At 41.4% G+C, this 22,623-nt stretch overlaps 1 protein-coding gene across 1 annotated transcript; it reads left to right on the plus strand.

Moving 5' to 3' along the window:
- The first annotated feature begins 4,571 nt into the window (after window positions 1-4,571).
- LOC146983784 (cytosolic phospholipase A2 gamma-like) lies at window positions 4,572-15,807 on the plus strand. Its single transcript, XM_085785231.1, has 13 exons — window positions 4,572-4,832; window positions 5,112-5,222; window positions 7,008-7,150; window positions 8,422-8,608; window positions 9,127-9,232; window positions 9,323-9,463; window positions 10,164-10,229; window positions 11,135-11,275; window positions 11,472-11,618; window positions 11,722-11,805; window positions 13,135-13,289; window positions 14,416-14,587; window positions 15,635-15,807. Exons 1-13 carry the CDS (start codon window positions 4,728-4,730, stop codon window positions 15,805-15,807), a joined length of 1,731 nt encoding a protein of 576 aa, XP_085641357.1. The 5' UTR covers window positions 4,572-4,727.
- Window positions 15,808-22,623: the final 6,816 nt, after the last annotated feature.

The following is a 22,623-nucleotide window of genomic DNA, read 5'->3' on the forward strand; positions in this document are numbered from 1 at the left end:
TCTGGACTCTGATCTGGACTGAAAAGACATTTTCTGTGTTGGGTATTAATGGTTCTGCTGCATCAGTCTTCTCCTGCTGAGCTTCAGCAGACATGAAAGCATCCTGGAAGACACCTTACACTTAGGAACTCACTTCATCCTCCATGACCCCATGCAACCATGCACCACAGTCTGTTTACGGTGGACTAATAAAGCTGGGATGTCACTCACAGCCTTTAGCTTTTACTTCATTGAGCTTTCTGTGCTGTCAGAGCTGGACAGGCTTTCACAACTATCGTCTCCAGTTTGTCTGGACTGATGAAGATCTACTTTCTCTGGAGGTGTTTCAAGTTGGATGTAAATCAACTGACAAACCAAAGAATAAATACAACAATATTAGCATAAAACAAGCGTGTTTTCAGAAGCCTGTTCATGAGCAAATGCTATAATTTATGAATTTTAAATGTATTTTTAATGTATTTGCAACTGTTACAGATCTGTGGTCCAATTGCTCTCACAGTCGGGGTCTGTTGCAGCCTCTGAACTCCTCCACAAATGACTGACTTCTTTAAATGGGATGGATTATTAGGACACTGATGCAGCCAAAGTTACATATATAAATGTTTGGTTGATCCGCTCCAAGAATTTCTGAGTAAGTGAGAGAAATGAAGGAGGTATCGTAGCAATCCCAAGACCTTCTGGAGACTCAGACTGACAACTTGAATGATGTATTCAGTGTAGACTCATTCATTTATCTCATCAGTTCACTACACGGGTTGAAATTGATGTGTTTGTTAATAACTAAAGCTTTGATGAAGCTCTGGAAACATTTACGACTGCTTGATACAGAAATGTAATTCCAGGAGATGAACATTGTGTTTGTTTGCACCATGAAGCCGCTGCACCTGGAAGGAGGAGAGAGGAGGTGTTAGAGGATGAACACGTTAGGAGAATATGGAGAGTTCAGATGACACAGAACATGACTCCAAGGTATGGATGTGTGCCTGTGCCTGTGTGTGTGTGTGTGCCTGTGCCTGTGCCTGCGTGTGTGTGTGTGTGTGTGTGGTGTGTGTGTAGCCTCCAAGCTTTGTTAACAAGGTCACTGAGCAAGGTTCTTACACACACACACACACACACACACACACACACACACACACACCTCATGTGAAATCTTTAAGAACAAAAGAAGAGTGACCCTGAACATGAAGACTGCTCACCGTGAGGAGAGGAAACTGGTTTTTAATTACTGTGTTCTGACCTGTGACTGAGTCAGCCTTTAAAATGTGTGGGAACTAATACGTTCATTAAGGTAACAATGACTGACTTCTTTAAATGGGATGGATTGTTAGGACACTGATACAGCAAAGATTTTTCACTTGCACATACATATTCTATTTTGGTTATTTGCCTAACATAATGTTCATAGGTTTTGTCTAACTTCCTGTCAGCAGATGGAGTTAGCAGTCCCCGCCCTCGTCCCTACGTCACCACATTCAGGCGCATCCCTTGGCTGCACACACAGAGAGGACTGCCCCTTTATGCCATTCTCTCTCCTCATTGGATAAAGGTTGTAGGATTCAAGGAAAGTTTTCTCCTGGGCTCAGAGCAGAGCAGAGTGACTGACAGACCCGTGTTTCAGACCAAACACTCTATAGAAGTGATTGCTGTCGGAAGATACAACTATTTAAGACTTAGATTAACACAAACATTCACCTTACTTCTGATTTAATGTGTTGCACCACACAAACCATCTCTAAACCAAATAGTTCTTGCTGTGACAGAGCCAACGAACAACTCAATTTAACTACAAAATAGTGATGTACGATTGGCATCTTTGACATGAGACTTAATGATGTTGGTAACACTTTATTTGAGGCCTATCTCTATAACACATTATAACCATAACCATTATAATGAGTTATAATGCAGTTATAACACTGTATATGATCATAATGCTTTATGCTAACAATAATCATAACACACTATAAAGCATTTTACCATAACTTATAAAGTCAGGTATTATAATATGTTATGTGAGTAACTCGCTGACAATGCCCACACCGATAATACATTATAAATATAGTTATAATGTGTTATAATTGGCTTATAAACGTGTATAACTATCATTATAAACATTTTTTTATAACAATAAGCATAACACATAGAGCATTATAACTCTATTATAATACTTGACTTCATAAGCCATTATAAAATGCTTTAAAAGGATGTGTTATGCTTATTGTATGGTTATAATGCGTTATAGAGATAGACGTCAAGTAAAGTGTTACCATGATGGTAACTGTTGTGTCATAAATATTCAAAAAAACAACACAATAGCTGTGTCCCGGCTCCGGAGCTCCAGAGGACGTGGTCCATGAAGGTGTGGTGTTACACAGCCTTCGTGATTGCGAAGGCCAAACCTAAATTAGACGGTCTGGCCTGTGGGGAATTTCCGCTGTGTGTCCCCAGCTGGGCCTGACCTGGCAGCCTTCACAATACAATACATACCTTCTTTATTTCACACAAACCTGTGCTGATTTGAACAGTTAGAGCTGTTTAACTTATATACACTGTTGCTCAATCTCTTCCAAACACATCACTGTGAGTATTTAACCAACAAAATTATTCACACTTTATGGGCAACCGTGTATAATGTATCTGTATCGTGTATCTGTCTGACTCGCTTTGTCTGTACACATAACTCTTATTCTGTTATTATTAAGAAATTATTAATTGTTTATTGTTCTTTATTACTTATGGTGTGTCTTGTACCTTTTTTGATGTATGACACCGTGAAAAAAAACAAAAAAAAAACAACTAACTAAACTATTCTTTAAGTTGTGGGTTTGATTCCCATGTTGACAGAGATAACACCAGAAGTCTGGGGATAACTTGGGCCGTGAAGGCACCACATGCCTTCACGGCATTTCTCTGTTGAACTTGAAGGAGCCTCTGTGGGACAGTCCAGCTGGACGTCTGTGACACAAGAGTCAGTGAGTCAAATGGACACTTGAAGAGGAAAGGAAGAAACTAACATTAACATTACCAATCTAAAGTGTCTTTAGAATATGAACCCTTCAGTCCTCTTTCGGTTCAGGTAGGGTAGGGTAAATCTGTTTTTGAACCGTCGCTAAGATGAACATCAGTGTATCAGTCAGGATCCTGACAGTAGAAATAATGCAGGACAAACTGCTGGACATAGAGAGACCTCTAGTGTATAATCACGTTACTACACCCATTTATCATAATACATGCTATCTATCTATCTATCTATCTATCCCCCTCTTTCTTTCTTTCTTTCTTTCTTTCTTTCTTTCTTTCTTTCTTTCTTTCTTTCTTTCTTTCTTTCTTTCTTTCTTTCTTCTACCCCTTCATCTGTATTTTAACTTCTTTCTATCTATCTTTTTTCTTTCTTTCTTTCTTTCTTTCTTCATCTGTATTTTAACTTCTTTCTATCTATCTCTAAATCTATTTTTTATACATAAATTAAGTGTTTGGTTGATTAAAAACAAATTGCAAAGAAAAAAATATGAAAAACTTAATTTTATTAAAATTTGACAACATGTCCACTGTAGTGAACAACAGGACTACATTGTTGTCATGTTGTTTTGGCCAATAGAGGCCGACGGTGCACCTCAACCAGCTCTCGTCTGGCTCCTCATCTGAACATTTAGACTCTCTTGCAGGGTCTCGTCTTTCCTTGGACTCACATCCTCTGATAAATCTTTATCTGAATCTCCCTCAATGATTTTGTAAAGAATTTACTCCTCAGTCTCTTTTAAACAGCTGTTCCTAAAAAAAAATGAAGCAAACACAAGTACAGAGTCCTGATGTCCACCACAGAGTAGGCCTACATTTGTAAATCAGCTTTAGTTCATATATGTAAATTAATCATTTCAGCCCCCGAAATTCAGTCTTAAACGTTGCTGAGATGTTTGCTTCTAATAAACAATCAAATTATAACATTCAAAATGCTTTAAATGGTCAATCTCATGCTCACCTTTACATTTTCCATTGTAAAGGGCCATGATTTATGTAATAAAGTGACATGCATAGTAGAGATATGAGCTAAAATATGATGTCATTGTCTACTACAGAGGACAGAGATGTAGTGCTGAGTCTCAGGAGAATATGATAATAAAAAGATGATGATACGGATGATAAAGTTTATAAGGGAAAAATAAAAAGTACAAACTATAATCATATATAGTCAGCTCCAACATTCATCACAGCAGCCCACATTAAAAACAACATCTTTCTTTTTATTGATTGGATCAATCATTGATTGATTACCTTGAAAGGATCAAATGACTTGACAGTTGAATTAATTCAGATACAGTCAAGTAAAAGCAGAACCTCTGCAGATGCCAGCATTGTGACAACAAAGGTAAGAGTGTGTGTGATTGGTTTAGGTAACGCTGACGCACTCACCGCTCCGTCCTCCCTTCATTCTTCCCTGTCTGACAGCCTCTTTTGAATTGACATCTGGTACATGTTGAGAAACCGTTCCTCTGTTGCCAACATATGGTAGAAATCAGCCTGTGTGGAAAGGTTCGACTATTATTCCTGTGTGAGTTAAGGCTTGTTGAGTTCTTGTTTGAATTCTTTTCCCGAGCGCAGCTGTGTGTGTGTGTGTGTGTGTGTGTGTGTGTGTGTGTGAATGCCTGTTTCCACACACATGTTTGAGTGTGTCTGATGATCTTCAGTCTGCTTTGTGTGGCTGTGGAAGGTCTTCTCCCTGTGCAGACATGCAGACTGGACACTTTACAGTTGTGTTGATTTGTCTTTGGCTTGTGATTCCAGGAGCGGTGGGAAGAGCAGTGGACACCATGGACAGTGGAGCATGTTCAGAGGTGAGAGATGCACTGGGATGTACATCATCAACATGACACCTAGCAACCAAAACCACAGCATTCCAGATCTGGACACCTTGATACTGCACTGACTTGTCTTTATGGAGCTGTATATTGACAAAAAAGAAAGAAAAGAACACGTAATGGCAACAAAAGACAAAAAAAGAACATTTTTAGACATACAATCATATTGACTGTGTGTGCTATGTTGCTTCTGTTATAGAAACTGTTGATGGGTCAAATTTCTTTTGAGATATAATCAGTTGCTTTTTTCCCCAGAAACCGATCCGTCAGTCCGGCGCGCTGTGTGCCGGGGAGCAGGACTACGTTGACCGGAGGAAGACCGTCATTCTGGACTCACTCACCAGTCTGGGAATCAACTGCACCGCAGTGAGACTAGAACTACTTCTATCTGTCCTATTGTGGTTCTTTTTCTTTTTCTTTAGAAATATGTTCATACAACTATGGTCTAAGTCTTTACAAAACTTTTGCATGGACGTAACTTTTTTATTATTATTTTTTTATTTATTATTGGGTAAGAGATACTGTGGTAAATTATGCAATATTATTACATCACAATACAAACATTTGAACATGTTACAACACCCCAAAAACAAAACAAAACAAAACAAAACAAAACAAAAAAGAACCTAAAAGACCCTAAGTAAACACAGACTTTGACTAACCCTAACCTAACCCTATTGTCAGTATTTTAAACCCTAACATACAGCATAATATACCCTACTCATATCAATGATATGATATTAGAATGTGTTAAAACAGCTGAGGGGAACTCCAGAGAGACGGAGAAAAAACATGATGGTTGTGAGTCACTTTAAAAGTGGTTCATAATCAGGATCAACTCTTTGCCCTGGTACACATGTGTTCATACAGCACAGAAACCTGTGGAGGTTGCTTTGGAGAACGGTTTAGTTGAGTAAACACAACTTTTAGGTAAGTTAAAAAAAACTGAGTGGCGTTTCAACACAGTTCCTACAATATAAGTTCAGTATACATATACATACATAGTTATACATAAAAAAGTAGCTTGTTTTGAAACACTTTTGACTTATTTCAAGTCTGATAGTGGATCAAGTTTTTCTTTCTTATTACAAGCACAAAAAACTTCCTTTCACTGGCAGATTTTTCTACTTATTTCAAGTGAAAATTAGTTTGAAACAAGTGAAAATGATCTAAAAACAAGTTCATTTTTAGGTGATGAGTCTTATTTTAAGTGGAAAGAGATTAGTTTAGACTAGAAATGAGACATTTTGACAAGAAATAAGACAAATATTCTTGGAAAGATTTGGAGTTTTTGCAGTGTAACACTACATGAAATTGCAGAGAAGTAAAAAAACAAAGACAAAAACCCAACACTCAATTTAACTTCAGTGTCTGCTTCGACATTAAAGGGATAGTAGCATTTTTTTTAAAAGTGGGGCTGTATGATCTACAAATAGCCCCTAAGTACTTTAATTGCAGTAGAAGACTCTCTGCACTCCTCTCGTTAGCAACGCTAGGCCATAATAGCCCTGCCCAGAGATTTACAACATACAGTGTTGTGAATGGACCCAAAGAAACGGCCTATTTTCACGGCCTAAAAGAGGTTACACAGTTCCATTGTTCGCTATAATATAATTTTTTCCAGCCCCTCAAAGTGCAGGAAAAACACAGTTTTTATTTGGACCTAACCAACTCACGTATCCCTCCGCCCAGGGTTAGCGCCCGCCGATCAGCAGTTGGTTAGGTCCAAATAAAAACTGTGTTTTTCCTGCACTTTGAAGGGCTGGAAAACATTATATTATAGCAAACAATGGAACTGTGTATTTGTTTTCAGGTAAAACCTCTTTTAGGCCGTGAAAATAGGCCGTTTCTTTGGGTCTGTTCACAACACTGTATGTTGTAAATCTCTGGGCAGGGCTATTATGGGCTGGCGTTGCTAACGGGAGGAGTGCAGAGAGTCTTCTACTGCAATTAAAGTACTTAGGGGCTATTTGGAGATCATACAACCCCACTTTAAAAAAATGCTACTATCCCTTTAAAGGTGGTGCTTAACAATGATAAGACTTGTTGTATGTAAAGGACAGAGGCTTCTAATACCTTCATAAATAACCATAATAGTGAAGTAGCCTCCACTAAACAGTACTCAGACCTCTCCGTCATCTTCCCAACCAGGATTCAGTTCCTCACATCACGCTGCTGGCTTCAGGCGGGGGTCAGAGGGCGGCGGTGGGCCTGGTGGGCTCCGTCTATCAGCTGGAGAAGGACGGTCTGCTGGACACGGTGCTCTACCTGGGAGGGGTCTCCGGCTCCACCTGGTAAGAACAATCACACCTCCAAGCTGCAGTAAATAATGACGGGGGGGGGGGGTTTGGGAGACAGAGGTGAAAGTTACAGTGATTACACGTGACGGGGTTTGTCCTTGTCTGGTCAGGACCATAAGCTCAACAAAAAGACAATAACAACCACTTCAACAATCACTGGTTGACCACTGCCAGACGTAACAGATCTACACCACCCGCTGCCAGAACGAGGCTCTACATCCTAAAGGACTCTACCACCCAGCACGCAGCCTGTTTATACTTCCCCTTAGACAAGCTGAGTCTGAAAAGCATCAAGGCACCAGTCGCCTCAAGGATAGCCTCTATCCACAGTCTGCTTAACAGTAGCTCTTAGTGCTCAGTGAAAACATTTTTTCTTGATCATTGAATGTTGTCTCTAACTCTTTTATGACTATTTCTTTATAACTGTTGTGTTGAAGGTTGAAGAGTTGTCTGGCACACTGCTTTTCATTGCATTGAACTGTACACAGTACTTTGAATGTATATGACAATATAACTAAACTAAACTAAACTAAACTAAATGAATTAGATTATATTTAAAGCAGAAGTAAGCGATCCGGTGGTTTTGTCTAACTTCCTGTCAGCCGATGGAGTTAGCAGTCCCCGCCCTTGTTCCTACGTCACCACATTCACGCGCACACACAGAGAGGACTGCCCCTTTATGCCGTTCTCTCTCCTCATTGGATAAAGGTTGTAGGATACAAGGAAAGTTTTCTCCTGGGCTCAGAGCAGAGCAGAGTGACTGACAGACCCGTGTTTCAGACCAAACACTCTATAGAAGTGATTGCTGTCGGAAGATATAACTATTTAAGACTTATATTAATACAAATATTCACCTGACTTCTGCTTTAATTTCATTATTTACATCATATTAGTTTTATTTTATTTAAATTTACGTTATTTATTCTATTTCTAAGGCCAGTTTTAGGAGCATCTGCATGTTACTCTGTGACTTCTCTATGTGACAAATAAAGTAATCTTGTATCTTGCAGACAGATGTTAGTGGAATCAGTCATAGATGTTGAGTTGAGCTTTCATCATTAGCTCTCCATTGAGAATGTTTGTGGTGTTGAAAATTAGAGCTTCTCCTTGTTTTAGCCCCAGGTTATAAATCAGACTCGTGTATAGTCAGATCAACATTTGGCTGCTGCTTTAACTTTAAACAAAGATCTTACTCCAGAAGTTACAGAACTAAGAAAACCCACGGTGAGTTCTCTTGACCCTTGTTTCTGTGTGTCCTCCCCCAGGTCCATGTCCACCCTGTACAGTGACCCACAGTGGTCCAACAACATGGACGCAGCCGTGTCCAACCTGTCCGGTCCCGGCGTGGAGCTGGAGGAGGCTCTGGACTGGCTGAACCAGAGGGCCGAGGAGGAACACTTCTCTCTCACCCACGTCTGGGGGGTTTTAACATCTGCTGGGATCATGAAACAGGCACGAGGACAACGGTGCACACATCTGCCCTACGACGGCAAAGTGCAGTATCTGTAAAAGTGCCAAACTGAGAAAAACAGCCTTTTGTGTTTTTCATTGTCAGGTTTAATAAGCATCAAATTATGAATAACTACCAAGTCTAGAATTGATTAGATAAAGGTGGACTGAATTAAATGTATTTTGTAGTTTGTCTTTCTGACCAATTTTGACTATTTCATGGCAGATACGGCACTTTGCCTTGGTTTTGGTGCAGATACTGCACTTTGCCTTGGTTTCACAGTGCTTTTTTGGATGGACAGCAAAATAAAAAGCCCAATAACTCTGGAAATTTTAGCAGTACCAATATCAAATTCTACCAGATTGAAGAGAATATGCCATACTTTTGATTGGTCAAAGAAAAAAAAAAATTGAAAAAATGCAGATACTGCACTTTGCCTTTGTAGGGCAGAAAAGTTCACTCCAAACACACGCTCCTTCTTTGTGGCTGTTTTTAAAATAAATATTGTGTTTCTCGTCAGATGGACCTGCGCCGTCTTTCAGATGAGGCCAGTAGAAATGCCACCAACCCTTACCCCATCTACAGCGCTGTGGAGAAGCACTGCCTCGCTAATGGGCCTATAGAGGGTACACACACACACATGCATTATGCACATCGGCACTATACCTGAATGTTTGATTTGTGCTGCAGTGCAGAACAACGCCTCTTTCTTGTAGGGAAGTGGTTCGAGGTGAGTCCTCACGAGGCTGGATTCACTGAGATGAACCTGTTTGTGGAAACGTCTCTTCTGGGGAGCAAGTTCCAGCACGGAGAGCTGCTGCAGAGGAAGCCAGAGATGGACATGGTGGAGTTACAAGGTGTGTGTGTGTCTACAGGTTCAACTGGTTCTGCTAAAGAAAAAAAGCAGAATGGTGAGAGCAGCGTGATGTAAAAACCAGCTGAGCAACAAAGTGTGTGAAGTGTAAAAAATTGCTTCATAACTTCACTTTTATACATTTGAATAATCTGCTTTCTATGTTGTGGTGGTTTGTACTTATAATCAGCTGATTAAATGTATTAAAGCCCAAACAAACGTGCAAACTTCAAATTCATCAGGTCATTCTCTGTAATAAAACAAATCAAGTTCAACACTGAAAAACTTGCTGTGATCAACCTTCACAGTTTTGATTGAGTTCATTTGCAAAAGCAGATAACTCTTTAAAAAAATGTTCAAAACTATTTTTAATTATTAATTACACCAGGTGATATCAGTCAAACCAAAGTTTCACCAAGGAGATGAGATGTAACAAAACAGACGTAGCTAAAAAAAAAAGAAGCTTTATTGAAAACAACACTATGCAAAGAATAATTCAAAAGCATCAGCTCATCTTTTTCAAAATGACATTCATCTGCTTTTGCAAATCAACTCTTCATTTGATACACTATTTTCTAAATGGAAAAGGAGAAACAGAGATAACTTGTGTGAAGTAACTCAACCTGTTCTTGACGCATTGTGTGTGTGTGTGTGTGTGTGTGTGTGTGTGTGTGTGTGTGTGTGTGTGTGTTGAAATCATGCAGGTGTTCTTGGTTGTGCGTTGGCTCATGAGGAGGTTGTCCAAGACTTCATCCCTGCCTGGCTTAATGGTAACACAATGACTTCTACCTCATCATCTTGCATCCTTTATGTATAAACCTAGAACACTAACGTTAAAATTAGTAACACCATCACTAACGTCGGGTATATTTGACCCGATATAATATTCCGGATAAAATATAGTTTTCATCAATTTATGTAAAAGTACACTGTATGCCAAATTGTAGTACTCTTCTTTAATTTTCCCATATACAATATCACATAACATAAAAAAGGTACCATGGGGGACCCTATAAACAGGCAGCAAAATTATTGAAAAATCAGGTAATCCTTAACGAGAAATTTCCAAACAAAAAAAAAATGGAGCTGGGAACTTGTTCTTCGATCCACCCATTCCTGGGACATGTGAGCCTTGTCTGGTGAAGGCACAGTCTTCCTGCATCACTGACAACTTTGGGAGAGATAGACAAAAAATGGCATTTTTTGAGAGGGGAAAAATTCCCACATTTTTTTGACTATATGAATTTCCTTGGAAATTACCATTAAGTGATATTTATTCATAGCCATTATTATACTAATTAAGGATTACATGCAAATTCTGGGACAACTCTAACTTACCTTATGCCTTACATGTAGTCAGTAGAGGCAGGGAAGTAATGCATAAAATATGTTACTCTATCACTAACATCGGGTGAAAATCACAACGCATGCCTCTTGAAAAAACCATAGATGGGAGGAGGGAAACAAATATACCATTAATGACATCAATGAGCAGCCTGAAGCTACCCAAGGACCCATGCAACTCAGACAGCAGCAACACAATGAAAATCAAATGACGATGAATCGTGTGGGTGAAAATCACCCGACGTTAGTGTTCTAGGGATAATGACACATGAGAGCTTACATTGTTGCTGTGTGTGTGTGTGTGTGTGTGTGTATATGTGTGTTTGATCAGTGCCTGGACACGTAGACAACGCTGCTAGAGGATACCTGCGTGTGTACAACACCCTGGATAAACTGCTGGAGCTGATCAGCAGCACCGTTACTGATCCTGCTGCTCTGTCTGACCTGGGCCAGCTGCAGAGAATACTGAAAGGTGATAACAGTGATGATGATGATGATCCTGATGATGATTTATAGCAGTTTCTCATTAAATTCAGACAGGAATGCCGTCACTCTCTCACTTTCCTTCCCAATCCAATTTTTCTTTTTTAGCCTGTGATGAAATCGTGTCACAGAAAAATGTCTGATAGAAAAATCCAGCGAGCCCATCAGATTCTTATCTCTTCCAGACAAGGTAAACCATAATGAGTCTTTGCTGCTGGAGTCAAAGAGTGTGGAGGAACGAGAGCAACTCTTTCAGCAGCTGAGTCTGCTGCTGCTGGCCGAGGTTCAGACCTGGGACCAGACTCTGCAGGATGGAGTCCTCAAAAGATATGGTCAGTCAGTGTACAGTATGTTATTAATAATAACAGACATTATTCATTCAAATGAGAGGGAAACAACACATCTTTCTACTCCTTCTCTACCCGTTTCCCTCAGTCTCTCTGATCACGAAGCGAATCATTCCTCTGATTCTGAAGTGGGAGTGGGGAACGACCAGAAACTTCCTCCACCAATACCAAGGTGAGAAGACACAACTCTTCAGCAGCAATACCAATCAACTTCAGTAAAAAATGAAAATAAAATAAAAAAGTTCTGTAAAACTACAAGCCTATATTTTGCTTAATATGCTTGTACATTCTTGCAAAATCAAAGGGCCCATGTTTACACTTTTCCTATGTTTTATTTATGTATTTATTGAGTGATGCAATAAAGAATATAGCAGATTTCAGGTTAACACTAAGAAAAGAAACTAAATCCTGCAAAGTTGGATGGTGGGTCAAGTCCTGGTGACTGGTTTTAATTCTCAGTATCTTAGTACAGACTGTGTGTATTTCTCTGTGGGCTTTGATACATTCACTGTGTTAATTATGGAACCCAGACAGAGCTATAATTTAAACAAGAGCATCAAATATCTCTTTAGACAATATAGGACCTTCAAGAAAATTAATTAAGCAAATAAGACCTCGGTGTTAATCACAGATAATCATCAAAAACACCTCAGCGTCTGCCTTCTCTTGGTTTTTCCAGCCCCAAGTTTCAGTGCTTTACTTGTTTTTTTTACACAGCTGTCAGTCATCAGCATGGTCTTAAAAACACACTGCTCACACAACACCAACCATCTACTACGCTGGTTTATTTATGCATGCAAATCTTGTGAAACCTGCTCTCTGACTGGCTGGATTTTCTGTTCAGACTGCCGTTCAAACATGGCAGCGCAAGATGGTGACGCTCTCTAAAAGAAGACTCTTGCTATAAAGGATAATTATAAGGCTATGACAACCAAACAAATTTTATTTTATAGCGATTATACCAGTTGTTCCCAACCTGTTCTGGCTCATGACCCCATTGACATCACAAATTTCTGGCGACCCCGTCAATCAAGATGCGCCAGCTCAGATATTTTCATATGCTGCATTTTATTTGAACTCGATTTAAATTCGAGTAAGTGAAAGTATAGAATACAGTTGTTTAAGATAGTTTGTGTGTGGTGTTTTTAATCTTTTTTTAAAAATTAATAATTAGTTTAAAAAATATTTTTATTAGTAATTTTTTTGATCAACTACTGGACATTTCAGGCAACCCCATTTGAATTCCAGGCGACCCCACATGGGGTCCCGACCCCAAGGTTGAAAAACACTGGATTATACACTTAGTAGTGTGTTCAGATTTTGCCAATAAACCTCGACAAACATTACACACTGGACCTTTAATAGCCCCTCATTTTAACATGTAAAATGGGAAAATCCAATTATAATAAAAGAGAAAAAGTGTAACTTTAACAGTCAGCTTGTTCAGGAGATATTCCATGTCTCTAACGTAGTGGGTTGTTTGTGGTGTTTGTGTTGTCAGATTACCCCGTCCCCCCCTGCCTGCGCTCCAATGAGAGATTCCACCTGGTCGATGCCGGCCTGCTGATCAACGTAGCCTACCCTCCGTTCCTGGGAGAGAAGAGAGACATCGACCTCATCATTGCACCAGAGTACAGCGCTGGAAACATGTTTGAGGTTAAGAGTGTGTGTGTGTGTGTGTGTGTGTGTTTAAACCAGGGGCAGCATTTGACACCAGCTCAGGTTAACATTATTAGCTACTGTAACAAAGAGGATACAAGAACTGACCAATAAGCTTCACTCTGCAGTAGCTAAAATGTACCACCTTTACAATAATAAAGGACTGAGAGCTGGAAGTGAGACGTATTTCATCTTTAATGTTAAGACAGCCTGAAAAGAGTTAGTTCATTGCAACAGTTTCAATCTCAAAAGTGTTTTTCAAGTGAGACTTGTTGCATGAACAAGGTTGTGAAATGAGCTGTGAACTCCACAGATTCCTCATGATCTCAGGTTTGAGTCTAATGCATCATGTCTCTATATGGTGAGGAAGTGTTTGAACAAGCAGCCAGAGAAACCACATTGTGAGACATCAAGACAGGATTGTTCAAGAGCATCAGGAGATTACTGCACATGAGATAAACCATCCATACATTCATTCATCAAAAAATAGCTCTATGTAATTAATACAAATGACCAAGAACTTTTCCTGTAGGCCATAAGGAGAAATTCAGCCCCGGACTTAATGTGCAGGGTCAACTGGACAATTGTAATGTCATTTTTCAACATATTGAAGAATTTAATGTTGCACTGCAATAAAAGTTGAGAGGCTCACAAGAGTCAGATTAAAAAACCAATGGTTCAGCAGAGTTTTGGTAACAACTCCCTCTCTGCCCAGTAAAACCTTCATGTCTGCCAGACTCCAGCTCATCAGCCTTTGAGTTTTACAATTATTCACAAATTTGAAAAAACCCACGAAGAGCCACAGTAGTTGTCATGGTTTTGCAGGTTGAGTGGTGCTGACTATGAAAAGTGAAATTACATTTCTGTGTAAAGTTCCTCTCTGTGGAACAAGATAAGACAAATAAGCAACACTGACTTTCCTGTTGTATGTTTGCAACGGCAAACACTGTTCACAATGTCTAATTACAACCTCCAAACACTCAATAATGAATGTATAATGAGCAGGTGCCCCCCTGTGCCACCATGGAAGACCAGCCCCTGATAATGAGGTATTACAAAGTGAAGTATCTGACCTATGACGACTGGCTGACTGATTGAGCGGTGCCTCTGCTTCTGTCTTCAGACCCTGACTCTAGCCAGAGACTACGCAGCGGAGGTGAACAAGCCTTTCCCAGAGATAGATGACCAAGTCCTGGAGGACCGAGACTGGCCCAGAGACTGCTACGTGTTCCAGGGGAACGAGACGACGCCCACCATCGTTTACATGCCGCTCTTCAACAGACAGAACTGCAAAGGTGTATTATTAAACAGAAAGCAGAAAGACATTCTCATCAGCTGCTAATTAGCACAACGTGTAAAGCTACATGACAACACGTAAAATATAACACCTGCTAAAGGTCAGCATGCTATCGTTGTCACTGTGAGCACAGCACCACTGTGCACAGTCCCTAGTGTGGCTGTAGACACTTGTTTTTACATTAAAATGCAATGGAAGTAGTATAATTAAAGGGATAGTAGCTTTTTTTTTAAGTGGGGTTGTATGATCTACAAATAGCCCCTAAGTACTTTAATTGCCGTAGAAGACTCTCTGCACTCCTCCCGTTAGCAACGCCAGCCCATAATAGCCCTGCCCAGAGATTTACAACATACAGTGTTGTGAACAGACCCAAAGAAACGGCCTATTTTCACGGCGTTCTTCTACTGCAATTAAAGTACTTAGGGGCTATTTGTAGATCATACAACCCCACTTTAAAAAAAATGCTACTATCCCTTTAAATGTATAGCAATACAATATGCAGTATATTTCAGGTTGCAGATCTGCCATGAACAATCCAATGTTGTCTGTGCTGTGACAGTGTTGCCACTCATGGACTCTTCAGTGCCTGTAATCCACAACTTCCCCATGGTTTGATTCTGACTGGTTTAGAAATGATGCGTCCATGAGCTCATAATCAAGTCCAGACATGCTGGGACACACAGTGGTCCAGTAGCCTGCGTGTTGACGAGTCTGGCTCAACTGACGCCTTTCTGCTGCAAACCTGTTCCTGGGTGGATCATGGTTGTGGATTCGGTTGTGTTCTGATTTTGTGTTTCAGTATTTGGCAACACTGAGAGTGGACACAGACAGAGGTCTGAAACCTAGAGGGACTGAAACATGTAGCTGATCAGCTCAGAAGATCAGCTCCAACATCTCCTAGGCTATATATATGTTTATAAGCACTTCCTCTACGCGCTAGTTTTGCCATTTTCCGGCCCAGTTCCCCTTTATACTTTTAACAAGGTGTCATGGAAAACGAGGTCCACATGTGATCGGTGCCTAACTTGTCCCAACTGTTTTATAGATGCGGAGGAGTTCAAAGCAAAGATGGAGGAGTTCTCCACGTTCCAGCGGCCCTTCAGCCAGGAGAAGGTCCAGTCTGTGTTGGACACGGTGAAAACCAACATGAAGAACAACAGGGAGACTCTGCTGAGGGAGATACACCAGGCCGTCGCCCGCAGACAGAGCAAGAGGTAGGGTGTGTTCAGTGACACATACACATGTGTGTACAGTGTGTCACTGCCAGTGTCAGTTAAAGGGATAGTTCACCCAAAATCGAAATTTCACTCATTATCTCCTCCCCCTCATGTGGACTAAGGGCTGGGAGAAGTTTCAGAGTCCTCCGTGGCTTCTCTGAGTTACAGGGGGTCTCGGCGTAGCAATGCATGTCCATATAACGGTTGCAAATGGATACCAACTGTCTTCGTAACAAAAAGACACACCAAAAAAACCTGTTTCGTCAAATTTGACGAACCAGGAAGAGGAGCTTCCGCTACAAACAAGCTTGAAATATAGACTTATTTAATTTTTTTCGGGACAATTTTGCATTTCGGGGCTTCAATACAAGAGGGACATTACATACGAGCACTATGGAGGTATTTGGATGTTTTTTGGTGTGTCTTTTTGTTACAAAGACAGTTGGTATCCATTGGCAACCGTTATATGGACATGCACTGCTACGCCGAGACCCCCTGTAACTCAGAGAAGCCACGGAGGACTCTGAAACTTCTCCCAGCCCTTAGTCCACATGAGGGGGAGGAGATAATGAGTGACATTTCAATTTTGGGTGAACTATCCCTTTAAAGCTGAAACTTACACCTCTCAGTAGATCCTGGCTGGGGTCTTCTCCGTTGGGAGAAGTAGAAATGGCAAGAGACCAAGGTTCCCCCCAAAAAGCCACTATGACTTTTAGTTAAACCACTTTTAGTTTTTTCTTATAAACTTATAACTTGAAACAGTTGTTCATACTATATAGTTTATTTAGATTCATTTATACCACTTCCCAGAATGACTTGTGACAGGTCTGGACCTGGCGTGTTATGCTTAATAAGAGAAAATTCCAAGCATGAGTAAACCTCTGTTTATGAATCTGTTCACGCAATGGGTTCTGGAAGATAAAGGTGAATAATAGAGTGAGTTGACGTAATACCAGTGTGTCACTGTGTGAGTCAGACAAAGGTGTAGTTGGCTGATGAGTCAATAACTGATCAGAAATCAGAACACATCCTTTTCTTATTGTTTCCTCTCTTCCAGGAAGCCGGAGCCCAACCAGAGTCTTCCTGCAGGTTGTTCAGTTTTGTAAAATTGTAAAGATTTTTCCATTCCTGACCTGTGATACTTACTCTGCTTTACCTTTCCTTATATTTTTTTCTCTTTTCACATTTTTTTTAATATGCACTAAACGCCAAAGCAAATTCTACATCTGTGAAAACCTACTCAAAAATAAAGCTGATTCAAGATATGTGGTGTGTCTTGTATATGATTGGCCAAGTCAGCGTCTCTCAGGATAACATCACATGACATTGCAGAAAAAGACAATCCCCTTATCTCATAAGGTTATCCTCCTTTAACTTGCTAACACTAGCTAACACAATTAGTTCAATACTCATTAGGAATTCAGCTAAGAAGTGTCTGCCGGGCCTCCTGCAGCACATCCATCTCTTACAACTATATCCAGTCACACATAAATCTATACTATAAAGTTCAAAGTGTCCCACCAGCTGGCTGCCCCACAGGAAAATATTTGAATGTGAAAGGTTGTCTGTCATGTCTGCTATAATCATGCCCCCAAAGCAGTGATTAGACAGCACATTGTCTCTCTTTCTGTTACTGATCATACATCTCCCCCTTAAAAGAAAAGAAGCATGAAAACACATGGCAGGGCTTTTCATTTCAGACTGGCAGCAGGTTTTTGCTGCTCTCTGCTGGACAACACTGAAATGCATATACTTTATTGTAGCATGTTATTGTATGTTACAAGGAAAAACAATTTCTTCAAAGTCAAAGCCAAACTTTGCCATTTGTTCATACACACATAGGAACTTTTGTGCAGTTGTTCCAGATTAAGTGGGAAAAACACAAGGACATACAAGACCAGGGGTGGAAAGAGTACCAAAAAAATCCATCCATCCATCCATCCATCCATTGTCCGCCGCTTATCCGAGTCCGGGTCGCGGGGGCAGCAGTCAGAGCAGGGATCCCCAGACTTCCCTCTCCCCGGACACTTCCTCCAGCTCTTCCGGGGGGACCCCAAGGCGTTCCCAGGCCAGCCGAGTGACGTAGTCACTCCAGCGTGTCCTGGGTCTTCCTCGGGGCCTCCTCCCGGTGGGACATGCCCGGAACACCTCACGAGGGAGGCGTCCAGGGGGCATCCTATACAGGTGCCCGAGCCACCTCAGCTGGCTCCTCTCGATGTGGAGCAGCGGCTCTACTCCGAGCTCCTCCCGGGTGACAGAGCTCCTCCCCCTATCTCTAAGGGAGCGCCCCGCCACCCTGCGGAGGAAACTCATTTCGGCCGCTTGTATCCGGGATCCAGTTCTTTCGGTCATGACCCAGAGTTCATGACCATAGGTGAGGGTGGGAACGTAGATCGACCGGTAAATCGAGAGCTTTGCCTTTCGGCTCAGCTCCCTCTTCACCACGACGGACCGATACAATGACCGCATTACTGTGGCCGCCGCACCGATCCGCCTGTCGATCTCGCGCTCCGTTCTCCCATCACTCGTGAACAAGACCCCAAGATACTTAAACTCCTCCACCTGAGGCAGGAACTCTCCCCCGACCTGGAGGGTGCAAGCCACCTTTTTCCGGTCGAGAACCATGGCCTCGGACTTAGAGGTGCTGATTCTCATCCCAGCTGCTTCACACTCGGCTGCAAACCGCCCCAGTGCATGCTGAAGGTCCTGGCTCGAGGGAGCCAACAAGACCACATCATCTGCAAAAAGCAGAGATGAAATCAAGTGGCTCCCGAACCGTACCCCCTCCGGCCCTTGGCTGCGCCTAGAAATTCTGTCCATATAAATAATGAACAGAACCGGTGACAAAGGGCAGCCCTGCCGGAGTCCAACACGCACCGGGAACAGGTCTGACTTACTGCCGGCCATGCGAACCAAGCTCCTGCTCCGGTCATACAGGGACCGTACAGCCCTCAGCAGAGGGCCTCCGACCCCATACTCTCGGAGCACCTCCCACAGGATGCCACGTGGGACACGGTCGAAAGCCTTCTCCAAGTCCACAAAACACATGTGGACTGGTTGGGCAAACTCCCATGCACCCTCGAGCACCCTGCGGAGGGTGTAGAGCTGGTCCAGCGTTCCACGGCCAGGGCGAAAACCGCATTGTTCCTCCTGAATCCGAGGTTCGACTATCGGCCGAATTCCAAAAAAATCTACTCAAGTAAAAGTACAGTTACCTTGATGAAATTTTACTCAAGTAAAAGTAAAAGTACTGGTGTAAAAATCTACTCAAGTAAAAGTAAAAAATAGTTCATTTAAAATTTACTCAGAGTACAAGTTACTTAGTTACTTTTTTTTTTTTTTTTTGGGGGGGGGGGGGCTATAATGGCCAGAGATTGGCCTAACATTCTCCGTGCATGTCTCTATGTTTCAAATTTGTCCCTTCTCCATCGATACACTGGTCTCCATCATCTTTTAGCTCCTGTGGCACCAACTTGATTCTGACCTTCTGACACTGCAGTTGTCCAGAGCCAATCAGATGGACAGTTACAGTTACTGGCACTAAGGTTGTCACGATCATGATCATGATACTAACATTTTCAACCCAATATCGATATTAAGGAAAATATTCGATACTCAATACCATTTTCAATACGGATAAAAAAAGAAAAGAAAAATCTCTCTCTCCCTCTTTCACTCACACACACCTGTTTTTTTTACTGTCTTTCCTGTCTGCCTGTCTCTCTCTCTCACACTCTCGCGCGCGCACACACACACACACACACTTGCCTATTTACTGTAACTGCTCTGAAGCAGTGGGCTGCTTGTCTGTTTCTCTGAGCATGGCCATGGATCTGACTGGGCTCCTACATTTAACTCAACGGACCGCCGGTCCAGCCTTCAGCCCCGGTGTGTCTGGCACGGTCACCATAAACGTAGCCGAATAGATGGACATGCCTGATAACGTTGTCTTTAATCATTAACGTCAGCTTTTAACTGCTAGCTGTGGCTAATGGCTAATATTAAGACGACAACATAGCGACGAGCCCTGTTACGCACTAACTCACGTAGCGGTGAGGGGGAAAGAGGTGTGTAGCTACCTGCTGCTGCTGTGTGAGTCTGTGAAGGGAGAGAGAGAGAGAGAGAGGCGGCAGCAGCGTAGCTACTTTTGACAACCCACACAGAGTTATATATTTTTTACTTTGTAACTTAAAGCAGATAACAGCGGCACGGCCGTTTCGGCTAATGCTGTGTTCAAGGCAGGCTTTTGAAACCGTAAGTTACAGCTTCAAGTCACAACTACGACTTGGTAGCGTTCCAGGTAACCCGTAGCTCGTGTTTTTACCGTCCTGTTGTCTGTGAAAGTTCCCTATAACGGCCACTCGTAACTTCCGACCCGTGAACTCGTACCAGATCGAACTGGTATGACTACACAGGAAGGAAAAACACAAAGTACGAGTTTCCTTGAACGCACCATGAGTTAGCAGCCCCCGCCCTTGTCAGGCATCAATTGGTCCTCGTGCTACGTCACCACATTCACGCGCATCCCTTGGCTGCACACACAGCCCTTCATGCCGTTCTCTCCCCTCATTGGATAACACTTGTATCCCACAAGGAAAATGTTCTCCTCGGGTTACAGCAGAGCAGAGTGACGGAGAGACTCGTGTTTAGGCTGAAATACTTCATGTAAGTGATTGCTGACGGAAAATAGGACTATTTAGGACTTATATTAACAAAAACATTCCACTGATATCTGCTTTAAGCTATTTAAAATGTAACTAAGTAAATTTCTTCCAACAATATGTACTCAAGTAAAAGTAAAAGTACTGATTTTAAAAATTACTCAAAAAAGTACAAGTACACAAAAAAGCTACTTAATTACAGTAACTTGAGTAAATGTAACTCGTTACTTTCCACCCCTGTACAAGACACAACGAAAAACACTTTAAAAAGGCTTGAGCCTGGGATTAAAAGAAGGACAAGGACATAAAAATTCTAAAAAGGCCAGAGATCTATATCTGTATATAAATAAAGTGTAAAAAGTGCCAAGTGCTACTGAAGTAGGTGCGTGTTGTATTGCCATGTGCCGGGTTATTTTGTGTTTGCTAAAAGCTAAAGGCCAAACAATGTCAAATATCATTCAACATTCAACTTTCCTTTCAACTTTCAACTTTATTGTCCCCAAAGGAAAATTCATGCTGCAGAAAGGCAAAAAACACAGAACATATAGAGCACATCCACACAAACTCTACACAACATTGAACAACATTGAAATGGCATTACCCCAGAGGGCAAACTGGGAGCTGTTCCATACAATCGAGGTAAAAAAGTAAATAAATAAGTAAATGGAGTGTATCAAAACTGTTTAGTATTTTAATTAAGTTGGATAATGGCTTGTGTTATGAATTACAAACAAACAAAAGCCACATTGGGAGGCATGTAAGCCCAGCAGTCCCCACGCTCATGGTTTTTTTTTTTTTTTTCCAAATATAGACATTTTTGATTTAATATATGAGACAGCCATTGTGTACATAAAAACAAAATCAATAAATACTATTTACTTTTATTTCTGTGTTTGGTTTGATTTATTTGATTTGGGCATTTCCACTCTTCCATACATAGGTCTTTCCAGAGAATCTCAAAAGAATTAATGATCCCTGGTGTTTTATTTTGGAATACTATTCCACTATTAAATTTGGTGTTTAAAAGCAGTTACTTTGCCATAGTTGGGCTCTCCTTCCTGTTTCATTTTGTCTTGTCTTCCTGTGTTTTCCCTCCTGTGATCACCTCTTGTGTCACACCTGTGTTGGATTCCCGTCAGGGTTTCGACTAACTGGACCCAAATACAGACAAACATGACGACAGATATGGTAAATAACTGTTTATTTTTCTCATGGAAAACATAAAGCAGCAAGTTAAGTTAAATACGAGAGAAATGAGACACACATGATAATCACAAGAGGGGCAGCACAGGAAGACAAGACATGGAACTTCAAAATTAAACAGGACATGAACAGGAAACCGGAGAATGACCACGACATACTCAACCTAAATAAATCTGATGGTAGAAGAACCCCCCAAGTTCCTAAATCCTCTAATATCCCCCCAAAATCCAGGAGACATGGTCTGGAATTGTCGTTTTTTACAATCTGGACCTTATACTGTATCTAGCAAACAATACGATCATTCACTCACCCAGATAACTTTGGTGTGTTACGCCCCAGACAATGGACCCACCTAAGACCCCCAAACATCCACACAAAGACACTAAATTAACTAGGAAGAGGTTTAATACAAAACATAAGGACAATGCAAACTAAGACATAAACTACTACTTCCAAATAGTAGCGTGCTCTGTGTCTGTAAATAAGTCCAAATGCTTGTTCTTCTGCAGACAGTGGTGAAGTGTTGGGACTCTGAATCTGTTTTGACCTTGTGAGCAGATGTCAGAATGTTTCAATATGACATCACAGAATCCATTTCCACACAGTCCTGATTTAAGTCTAGAGGCAGTTGAGGAAGTTGAGGAAGAAGAAAGTGCTTGTTTCACCAACTTGGGACCACAAGAGGGCGACACAGAGACACTGTTGTGGAGTGCTGAAGGGTTGGACAGTGTCGTTTGGCCCCCACTGACCCCACAGCCATGGCAGTTTCATTATGCAGTCAAATCTCTCTCCTTTAATGTGTTTGTTTCCTTCTCCTGTATGTGTGAACGACTTGGCTTTGCCTCTCTGGTGTTTGTCGCTTTATTCTCTTCATACACTTTTTTTTTTTTAAATTGCATGTCTGTCCTGATTTAGGGTGTGAGGAGGAGGATGTCTAAGTTTAACAAACTGTT

The sequence above is a fragment of the Trachurus japonicus genome, chromosome 8 (assembly GCF_045865225.1).
Source record: "Trachurus japonicus isolate A0001 chromosome 8, Traja_1.0".
Lineage (NCBI taxonomy): Eukaryota > Metazoa > Chordata > Actinopteri > Carangiformes > Carangidae > Trachurus > Trachurus japonicus.